Source organism: Pteropus alecto, unplaced genomic scaffold (genome assembly GCF_000325575.1).
Source record: "Pteropus alecto unplaced genomic scaffold, ASM32557v1 scaffold75, whole genome shotgun sequence".
NCBI lineage: Eukaryota > Metazoa > Chordata > Mammalia > Chiroptera > Pteropodidae > Pteropus > Pteropus alecto.
In genome coordinates this window covers 11,358,206-11,369,995 of record NW_006440638.1, presented here as the reverse complement: position 1 = coordinate 11,369,995, position 11,790 = coordinate 11,358,206, and the positions used below count along the sequence as shown (strand labels likewise).

The following is an 11,790-nucleotide window of genomic DNA, read 5'->3' as shown; positions in this document are numbered from 1 at the left end:
TCTCTAAAATTACAATAATCCATTATATATGTATATATTTATTTTTTAAAGCAAAATAGAAAAAAGACATATACAACATACACTGTCCTAGATTTTTTATTTTGGCCTACAAATAAAGCTATGAAAAATAAACTCAGTACTAGCCCTCACCCATTCAGATTTGTCCTGTCTGAATGCTAGGCAAACAGGAGGCATAAGCTGCAACTAGAACAGAAAAGTCAAAAGAGAACCAGAGCAAACACTGGAGGAAGAGCAAAAGGGGACCCAGGAGCCAACCAAGAAATCTCACCTCCTGGATTTCTATAAAATACTCAAAAGTTTCCCAGATCTAAGTAATGAGGACAGAGTGTGCATACTTTTTTTTTTCTTTCTCCCCAACTGAGGCCTGTATTTGCATCTTTAAATTTTTTATTTTGAAATAATATAGATTCACAGAAATCTGAAGATAGTACAGGGAGGTCCTGTGTGTCTTTCATCAGTTTCCCCCAAAAGTTACATCTTACATTAATTAGTACAATATCAAAACCACGAGTGTGTCATTGGTATAATGTGTATATTTGTCATTTGAACATGTGTAAATTTGTATAACCACCACAATCTAGATATACAACACTCCATCACTACGAAGATCTCTTTAGTGCTACTCTACCCCTTCCCCCACTGGCAACATGTCTAATCCCTGGCAATAACTGATTTGTTCTCCATCTCTATAATTTTGTCATTTGAAGAATGTTATATAAATAGAATCTGACAATACATGACTTTCTGAGATTGGCATTTTTCATTCAGCATAATGCCCCTGATATCCATCCAAATTGTTACATATTTTATTAGTTAGTACACTTTTATTGCTTAGTATTATTCCATAGTACGGCTGTACCAGTTTAAAAATTCACCTATTGACAGGTGTTGTAGTTGTTTCCAGTTTTTGACTACTGAAAAGAAAGCTGTTTAAGAAAAAGTTTTTATGCCAATCTAAGTATTCATTTCTCTAGGATAAATGCCCAGGAATGAAACTAATGGGTCATATGGAAAGTGTATGTTTAGATTTTTAAAACAAATTATTTTCCAGTTGGCTATAGTATTTTACATTTCTCACCAACAATGTATGAGTGATACAGTTTTTCTGTACCTTTGCCAGCTTTTGCCAGCTTTCGATACTATTAAAATTTTTTATTTTAGCTATTCTAATAGGTGAGTGGTAGTATTTCAATGTGGTCATAATTTGGATTTTTCTTATAGCTAGTGATATTGAACATCTTTTCATGTGCTTTCTGCCATGAAATATTCCTTTATGGTTTTGTCCATTTTCTAATTGCATTGTTTTCACTGTTGAGTTTTAAAAGTTATATATTCTAGATCTAAGTCCTTTGTCAGATACCTATTTTATAAGTTATTTTCCAAGCTGCAGCTTGTCTTTTCATCTTCTTAACAGGGTCCTTCACCAAGCAAAAGTTTTTATTTTGATGAAGTTCAATTTATCAATTCTTTTCTTTTATGAATGTTTTTGATGTGGTCTAAAGATATTTCACCGAACCCTAGGTCCCAAAGATTTTCTGTTATCTTCCAAAGTTTTAGTTTTACATTTGACACTTAAACATATGATCAACTTTGAGTTACTCTTCATAATTTTGAGGATTAAGTTAATTCATTTTTTTGCCTATGTATATCCAATAGCTCACCACAATTTGTTAAAGAGATTAACTTTCCTCCATTGAATCGTTTGTGCACCTTTGTCACATATCGACTGGCCATATTTGCATAGGGCTGTTTCTGGCTTCTCTATTCTGTTCTACTGATCTATGTCTACTTCTCTGGTAATACTACACAGTTACACAGTTTTGATTACTGTAACTATATAATAAAGTCCTGAAGTTAGATAGTAACTCCTCTCACTTTATTCTCTTTCAGCATCAATTTTAGAATAACCTTAGCGACAAAAAAACTTCCTGAGATTTTTATAGAAATTGTGTTAAACCTGGACATAAATTTGGGGAGAAGTAACATCTTTACTATGTTGAACTGTCCAATTTCCTTCATCAGCATTTTGCATTTTTCAGCATACAAATCTCATATTTATTTTATTTACACTTAAGGTTTTTTTGAGTGGTTGCAAATGGCATTGTATTTTAAATTTCAGCTTCAACATGTTCACTGTTAGAATATATACTTTAATCAAATAAATTGATGCTGACACCTTCTATTTGGTTAATAACATACTGTCTATTGTCTTCTACTGTAAGGAGACACAAAGATTAATTGGATCCAGCCTAGGAACTTACAGTCTAGTACAGGAGATATGCAACTGACACTGAAATTAAGGGCAATAATGCAAAATAAGTGATGGCACTGGCTACAGAAGCTTAATTTAAAAATCAGGGCAAAAAAAAATCACATAACCTTAAAGAAAAGATTAGAAGGATATAAAGCAAAATGTTAACAGCAGATATTTCAGTAATAAGCTAACTGCTACTGATCTTTTTTTTCTTTTTATCTACATTCTCTATGTTAAACGTCTTTTATAATGAAGAAAACAAAAGCTTTAAAAAAATAATTTTTTGTCAAAAGGATACGGAACTACATTGCAATTAGGAACTCTGTCATTTAGAAATTCTGCAGCAACTTCAGCTTTAGGTCTTCCAACATCTTTAGGCCTACAGGAAAAATTATATTTAAATTATCATTCATGAAATAAATCTAGATGTTATAATTTCAAACATAAAAATAGCCACATTGAGTTTATATTTAGAGAGTATTTAGAAGAAATATTTTTTCTAATTATTTGTGATGAATAGTCATTCAACACTAAATGTTAACTCTTGCTGATGTTCCAAATTAAGTATTGACAAATACTGACAACTCTGTACTTAAGTGCAAATGTGAATAGTATCCCCCACTCCCCCATAAAGCATAATAATGGCATGTTTCCTGGCCAGTTCTCACTGTGGCACTTCCTCAAGTAAAAAAATTATGCCAGACCTAGAGCCTTCCAAGTATCTGCCCTGAACCCCAGAACTTCAGGGTGTTACTATGCAGGTCTTAGATGAAATATACACAATGAGATTCATTCTAGGCATGCAAGAACCTTCATTTATCCCTTTCTTTCCATGTGTGCTGATTAAGTAGTAAGTTTTGTGTCCCATAAGAAGCCATAACCACATTTTTGAAGGAATAATTTCAAAGGCATTATCTAAAATTGCAAATGTCACCAGTATTTTAGAGAAGCTAAAAATATAAGGCCTCAAAAGATCACTCCTAGATAATAAGTAGCAATAGATAGGAAAAAAAACATGAATTCACTCTTCCAATCTCAGTGCAAATGGTATTTTCTTTCCTAGTATCTCCTCATTCTCCTCACAGAAATCACTTCCTTGTATATGCTAGTAAGTGCTTCATTACTACTTTTTCATGACATTTTTTGTTATACACACAGGTCTAGCATACCAGACTATGAACACCTGGAAGAAAATTATTATAATCTTATCTCTTTGTATTCTTTCATATATTAAGCACAAACAATTTTTAAAAAATCAATATGCTTACTAGGAATACTTAAGTGCAATTTGAAGGAAAAATACTTTAACATGTCTATTTTCTTTTCTGCAATAATGCAGTGTTCTTTTTTCATTCAAAACTTCTGACAAGAGTTGTATTCTAACTTTGTTCTAGCTTGCAATAGAAAAGGCTCTATTATAAATCAAGACACTTGATTTCAGTATTGCATTCAACTACTCTGGATGGAGCTCTTCATACCCCTTCATCAGGTATGTAAAAGGGATAAAGTATACTTTCATGATTCTTTTCAGTTGTAGATTTTATGTGCTTTTTACAGTGGACCCAAAACAAAATAACTACTAGATTGTTTCTATGGAGACTGTATATTTACCATTCCAAGATTAGGGAATCAAATTACTTCATCTAAAAAATGCAGCCTGAATAAAATGGGCTTTCACACACATCATTCTTGTAGGATACCTTGGTCTAATTTTTAACCTTGAAAACAAGTATCTACCTTGAGAGTTGCCCTGAGATTAAATAAAGTAATAGAGCTTTCTTAGAAAATACCTAATACATCCTAATCACTCAATACATGTTAGCTATTATTAAGATCTTCAATCATTATTTTAGCCAAAAATTAAAGGGTATGGCATTACCATAACCAATTAATTCAGTAGGGTGTTTTAAAGAACATTTATATACCAAAATTTGTAAGGCCGGCAAAGGCCCCAAAATTTTTCTATAGAGAAAGGAAATTTCAAGGGTTAAAAAAATAAAGAAAAGTTAAACATAGGATTCACATTGCAAAAACATTTCATTAACTTCACTTAATTTAACCCTTTAATCTCTTTAAGATCTTCCACAAAGATAGAGGTTTAATGCCTATCCTTTAAGTTAATTTTATCTTTTCTGCTAACCTAACCTAACCTAACCTTATCCTGCATAACCAGGACTGATTGCTTCCTATTAGTACCCTAACCACTAGATAGAGGGAAAAAGTCCATTATCTCTCCATATCTATAATTCTTTGACTAATGAATAGACAATTTTGTCTAGCTAATCAAACCCCTAAGTGTTACATGCTAAAATTCACTAATGAACTTTTCCTCAGAGCTGCACGTGTTCCACTTTCAGTTATTAAAATCATTTCTTACAAACCATTCCTAGATGATTTTTCTATTTTATGTATGTCTAAGGTAATTTATCCCTCTTTCTTCCATTTCAGTTGCTCCTGAGTTTTCTCTCCTTAACTCTTCATTTCCTTTCCCATTTTGTACCATCGCAACTTCACTGTCCCAGCGTCATCATTGAAATATTGGCTCATAAGTCCTCACCAATATATCTCATTAGGGTCTAATATTCCAGCTATTGTACTCTTGTGAAATCACTAGAAGGAGAACTGAACTCTGTAGTTTCAGACCATAGTCACCCCAAAATCACATAAACTTTTTGAAAATTTCTTTAAGATATTAAAACTTACCTAAATAAAAACTGCCTATTTAGGTTGGAAACATCTATAGTGTCCATGTCTATAACATGAATCTGTCTAAAACCAGATAATGCCTGTGAGAATAAAAAAAGAAAATCCAATTAAGCAGAAATTACCTCACAGTTGAAATTTTAATATTTGTTTCCAATGTTGTTCTAAGTCTACAAATTCTCAATAAGCAATTCCACATAATTTGATGGTTAGTCTTACAAGGTATATGAAATTCATAGTTCCTGTAAAGGTCAAAAATATGTAACTACTTAGTTTTAAATAGTCTAAAACCAAAAGAGAACAACTCAAAATTTCTACAGTTGTTTTATAATCCCATAAACACATGTGTAAAGTTTGTTGCTTTGCTGTTGCTAGACTCTTTCATTTTACTAGTCTTATTAATTAACTGTACATACTATTCTTCAGAATACTGTTAAAAGCAGTTTATACAAACTTTATCTTAGTTTATAAAACACCATACCATGATCCAGCAATAACTATTATAAGATATATATTATAAACATATAGGTACACTGCACATGTAATGTAAAAGGAATATCTTAAAAGTATTGAGTCAAAAACGAGCAATCAAAACAGGGAAAACAAAACACTGTTGTGTATCAATGATAATGCCAAGCATTCCAACAGTATAACCACTGCTCAAATTTACCAGCAGAAGCAAAAGATTAAAAAAAAATTAAGTCTCATTAATTAATTATGCTTTTCTAGTCTTGGTCAATTTACTTAAGTAAACAATTTAAATCACTTGTCAATAATTTCCCCATTTTTCTGCCCCTCCTTCTAACAAGGTATCCTCAAAAGAGTTGTCCATACTTGCTTTCTCATACTCCTCTCTTGTGCTTACTCTGAACAAGCTTTCATTCCTACCACTCCATCGAACTGCACTTGTCAAGGTCACGAGTGAACTCCATGTTGCTACCTCCAATGACCAATTCTCAGTCTCTCTGACCTTACCCATCTGAAGTATTTGAAACTGTGTGGATCAATTCATTAAAACACGTTCTTCACTTGGTTGCCACACTCATGAGAATTTGAACAGTTTTTACGAATTGGTTTCCAGTTCACCACACTCAGTTTTCCTCCTACTTTACAGGCTAGAACTTAGAGTACCCTTGTGCTTAGTTCTGGTAATCTCAGACAATCTTATAAGATAAAGTATCATCCAACAGAAATCTCAAATTCGACAGTTTCCAAAACCAAACTCAACCATCCTTGCTCACCAACACCACCAAATCTGTTCTTTCCCCAAGTCTCCTTCTTTTTAATGAATGCTAACAAACTTCTTTCTAGGTGCTCAGGACAAAAATCTTGTTGTCATCCTTGACTCTTTTTTGCTCGTCCCACAACCAATATATTAGCAAATCTTGTTGACTTCATCTTCAAAACATATCCATAATCTGACTGCCTCTCTCTACTCCAATTCTACCACCCTGTTCCAAGGCACTGTCATCTCTTGCCTAGATGACTGCAACTTTTTAACTAGCCTCTCAGCTTCCTCTTCTATTCTTCCTTTAGGTCTTTTTTCAATATAAAAGCCACAGAGATCCAAGTTAAAAGGCAGATCAAGTCAACTCATCTGCTTAAATCTCTGCTTAAATCTTTCTGACTCAGAGTGAAATGCTAAGTTCTTACGGTAACCTTCAAAGTCTTTTGTGATATTCATTTCAAGCCCCTCCATCTCCTATTATCTCTGATATCCTCTCTGAAAATACTCTCCCTTATCCACTTCTGCTTTATCTGTAATAACCTCCTTACCTTCCTGGAACATAATAGTCATGCTCCCACTTCACAGCTTCTGCATCTGTTGTTCCTTGTCTAGACTGTTCTTGCTCACTTTTGCTCAAATAGCTTTATAATCCCTTTCCCTTCCCACCATCTTTCTTTTCTCCAAAACATTTATTACCATCCAACATATTATATATTTTACTTATCTTTTTCCTTCCACTATTATGTAAGCCCACAAACACCTGTCTGTATTGTTCAATGCTGTATCTTTAGCACCTAAAATAGTGCCTGGCACATGGGGAGGGAGACTCAATAAATATCTGATCAATCAATAATATTAATGACATACTCTTTTTTTACTGTGAGCCTTGGAGGGGGGCCAGGGGTCTTACGATTAATGTTGAAAAAGATGTATATTGCTTATGTACTTACGTCTGAAATAAGCCAAATAACAGTGGTAAAAGCAAAAATCCTTAGTTTTCTTCTTTTGTGTAAGGTTATTACAATGCAATAAATAACATGGCCACTCCTAAAGATGACTACTCCACAGATCTAATCCCCAATTACTTTACATTAATATACATCACATTTACAAATAACAGCTTCAAATGGAAAAAGTTAAGCATTTCTGCATAGGATGCCTACCAAAACCACTGCCCATCCTTCCCTCCTAGAACTCCTTGGATCACATACCGCTACAGTATTTATGTCTAATAAGATATTATCATTTTGGCATCCCCACAGAATATATCACACACACTACTATTTATATTATATGAGAGTTCTCTCCCCAATGAAACTTCAAATTCATTAAAGACAGATCATGCTGATCTATAATCACCACAGAACCCAGCACAGCACTAAGTATCATGAGTGTATTAAGTGTTTATAGTTTCACTAGGAGTGACGTTAGTATTTCCTAGCAAAATTAATGTGGCTGTTGATATTTAAACTTTAGCCCCAGGGTCGACTTTTTAGGTCCTTCATGTGGTTCCTTTACTTGCTTCACTTTCTAAGGAGTCTACTTTAGCATTTCTACTTTTCTATACACTAATGAGAAGCCTGGCATACGTCAGCTCTAAATCAATTCTCTTCCTATCCATTTTTGTTAAATAAACTTTTTTTTTTGTAAAGCTACTTTGTGGTTATCAGAAATCAATGAAACCAATTAATTAAATCACAAATTATGGATTTCAACCAGTATATAAAATAGTTTCACTAAACAGTGACTCTCTCTTAAAATGATATTCATTAAAAACAAATTGATTAAAAAAAAAGGTTTAGCTTTCCCAAATTTTATAGGTCTATTATCATATTGTTATCAAATATTAGTCTGATTAGGTCATGCAATGACCTATTGTTCAGTGGAAAGAACACCTGACTACGAACTGATGAGTTGGATGAGATCCCAGGCTCATCACTATAATCCAGAAAAATTTGGGCAAGCCATTTAATCTCTCTGAACCTCAGTGTCTCCCTCTACATAAAATGAGGCAATGTCCTAGCCACCTAAGTGGGTCATCTTAGGGAAAAAAAAAAAAATAACAAATTCTTTGAAATTACATGTTAATATATGAATTATCAATTTTGTTATTTATGTCACTGAAATTAATGAGTGCTTATCAAGAGGAAGCACAAAGATTTCTTTAACAAAGAGCAAAGAACAAGAATTTCTATTAAAGACATTATAGTTGAGAACTTTAGAATTTAAAAAGTTCCAAAGTTGCTATCATCATTTTAATTATTTAAACTTATCTAACAAAGGCTCAGGACAAAAGGTTAACAATCATAATGAAGAAATTTTTCTAGTATGACAGAAAGGAAAATTATCAAAAAGGAGAAAAAAATATTTTATATACCATTACCAGATTTTTCAGGAGCTCACATCCCAAGCCACCAGCTCCAATGACTAGAACTTTACACGTATCTAACAAAAACTGGAGAGACTGTAAAGAATAAAAAGGCATATTAAAATCTAGTTGATAAAAACCATAAGCACCATCAATACAAGCCATAAAATAGTTTCTGCTCTTTCCATGAAAAATGCAAATTAGGATAAAGAGCAGACTTTCTATTTAATAAACTCTTTTAAATTTATAGACAAGGTAGAACCAGAAATTCTATAATAACCCTAATAATTTCCGAGCATTTCAATTTTAATGTTTTTAAATTGACTATTGTATAAAATTAAAAAGCCATTTCTAACCAGAAAACTATGCCTAGTTAAGAGTTATCTTTTTTTTTTAACTTTGAAAGGGGATGAAAAGCATCAAATTCATTATTTAACTGACTTCCTAAAAATAGAAAAGTGTGGAAATCTTAAGAACAGAGAATCAAGCACTGCACAAGATGTTTAAGGTTCTTTAAAAAAAAATTAGTTATTATTCTTTTAGAGTAAGTGAAACAAAACATGAAACTGCAGGAAGAAAAAAACATAAATTCTTAGAAAATGTATATCAACAGAAATATAATTTGAAATGATTACTTAATAGTACTATCTTAAATTATCAGGCCAAAAAAAAAAAAAAACACCAGAAGCACAAGAAAATATGGTAGATCCAAAGAAAGGCAGAATACTGTCAATTCTGTCCAAAATTAAAGGAAAGAAAAGTTATTTAGATGAGACACTGGGTCAAACCCAAGCATCTGCATCTTAATTTTTGGAGTAGCACAATATTTCCATTTCAAAATATCTCTTTATAAACACAAAACATAAAAATTTACTATAAAGAATACTTTTTTCTACCTTGTAATAAAAAACAAGTTTTATCTAATTGAACATTTGCTTTAAGTCAGACACTATCAGCCCAAAATTCTATTCCTCTATTATACAGCAATCATGTAATTTTTAACATGCAATTAGTTACATTCAATCCTAAGGTGCTCATTTAACTAAATTTCAAAATTTAAACAAGCACATCTATATTCCTATCAAAATTAATTTCTCATAGTAAGACTAAAAAGGAGAATGTCAGAAGTCATTTTAAACTGGAATTTAAAGTGAAATATACCTTAGAATTTTAAATGAGATAATTTAACTCAAAAAATTTCAACATATTTCATGAGAAATGTGAAAATGACTAATAAAATCAGCTGCAAATATTCAATTTAAAATTTCAAGATAATATATACAATTGTATTAGTATTTTTATAAGAGAAAATGAAAAGAAAGCATTTTATCATTTTTGAAATATAAAACTATTAGAGGAGTTATTTAAAAGTAAACGTTTCTCACTTCAGTGCTGGGTTCGAAATCAGGGTGTGTGAAGGGTCCAGATCGCTCGAGGAACTTCTTTACATGGTTCCAGCGACCTTCCCAGTCTCCAGTGTCCCCACACCCACCATCAACAGCCATTCTGCACAGAACACAGTAAATTCAGCTGCAAAGGTCAATATGAAAAATCCACACCTACAACTATTACGGTTTCCCCAAATGAAAAGGTAACCACACCAGACCTGCTCAAATAAAAAGTTAAATATTTAATGTGGTTGTGCTTTTAATTTTCTATAGTTTATTTAAAGTTAAGAACTGCATGTATTTGATGAAATAAATCAGTCTACATGTTTCTGGGTTGCTAAAGCAAGCCAAAATCAAACTTGGGATATTGTTTAATTAGTGAGAAATGGGTTTTACATTTGGAATTTAAAAAAGATTATTGCAAACTTCCCCAAACTGTTCCTTCAACAAGCCTGGATCAAGAAATATCAGTTGCAAGAAAAAAATAAACATGTAACTGCACTTTCAGAATTGTAATGATTCAAATCTAACTCATTTGTCCTTTCCAAGTTTGAAAGGTGTGATTTAAATATTTTTCATGAAAGGAACTTGCACACATTGTTCTCTGAAACAGAGATCCCAATTTTCAAAAAAAGAATCTCTTAATACTATTATGAGGTGCGCAAAAAGTTTTAGATTACAATTATGCCACAGATGGGCATTAATTACCATTTAGAAACTTTTTAGAACATACAACTGAATAAGACAGGACTCACTCAGTGCAAACCTCATGTTTGGTTGTAATTATTTTTAATTTTCAAATTTTGTATAACTCCACAATTTCTACCTTTGAAAATATTAATATTTTTACAAAAGGGAACAAGAAGTATTGCCTAGCAATAAAGACCATAGGTTTTCATGTTATAGCTGGGTTTGGTTCCACAATTAATAGCATTGTGACCTTGAGCAGATTACATAACAGCCATAAAACTCATCTGTAGATTGTTTATAGCTACTTGGGGTCAGAATGAGGATAGAGAGAGAATCTACACTGAGGCCTCAGTACAATACTTGGCATGCAGTAAACATTTAAATTGTCATTTTAAAAAAAAGTGGAAAGGAAATGAAAAGTGAGAAGGAATGTGAAATTAAGTTTGACACACCAATTCTCTTGCAACTGAATGAAATTCAACTTTCCGAGGGAGATACCTAAAGACTAAAGCAATGCTACTGGGATTTGGCACAGAAATTCATAACTAAACCACACCCACTGCAAGAGTACTTTCTTCTCCTCCCATATAAGCAGGAGCAAAAATTATTTGGCGTTGGCCAGGTTGGAAAACATTGTTTAAATCTGTCTCACCACACAACACTAAGCATTTGATAAGAAATAGGGTGTGTAATAAATGGCAAAACAATCTCTTTGGAGTCTACACTCTCCTTTAAGAGTCAATTATTCTGCAAAAATGACTGACGTGCTTAGTACTATACCATATAAAGTTCTCATAGAAAGTTTGCAATTAATACTATTGTCTCCGTCTTTACGAAAGGCCAGAAATTGCCTGGTTTCCATTTTGTATGTCTAAGTAAGATTCCCGTTTCATAAGGTCACGTCTGACAATTTGGGATGGAAGAGGAGGAGGGGTGCACGGGTCCTTCCTCTAGACCTTCAGGTCAAGCACTCTGGCAAGCCCGCGCCTGACTTGCTGCGGTGCACCCCGGGCCCAATGCCCGCCTGAGATAAGGAAACAGGAGCGGACCGCCGGTCCCCTGGGGCTGCGGGACGGGGGTCAGGGAATGAGGCCGCGCGGCCTGCGCTCCGGGTGCCCCCCTCCCAGCCCCCCGGGGC

The 11,790-nt window shown here is 33.2% G+C and overlaps 1 protein-coding gene across 2 annotated transcripts in view; it reads right to left on the bottom strand.

Annotated features, from left to right (window-relative positions):
* The window catches only part of UBA3 (ubiquitin like modifier activating enzyme 3), a 20,425-nt gene that overhangs the window by 8,299 nt on the left and 336 nt on the right, over positions 1–11,790 (bottom strand). Inside the window, exons 2-5 of one of the 2 annotated variants that reach the window (XM_006917480.3) lie at positions 9,960–10,080; positions 8,584–8,670; positions 4,979–5,061; positions 2,574–2,654 (exon numbers count right to left, since the gene is read on the bottom strand). In XM_006917480.3, coding sequence (XP_006917542.1) covers positions 2,574–2,654; positions 4,979–5,061; positions 8,584–8,670; positions 9,960–10,080 — 372 coding nt within the window. The remainder of the gene's footprint in view (positions 1–2,573; positions 2,655–4,978; positions 5,062–8,583; positions 8,671–9,959; positions 10,081–11,790) is intronic. The other variant, XM_006917481.3, reaches the window with a different exon arrangement.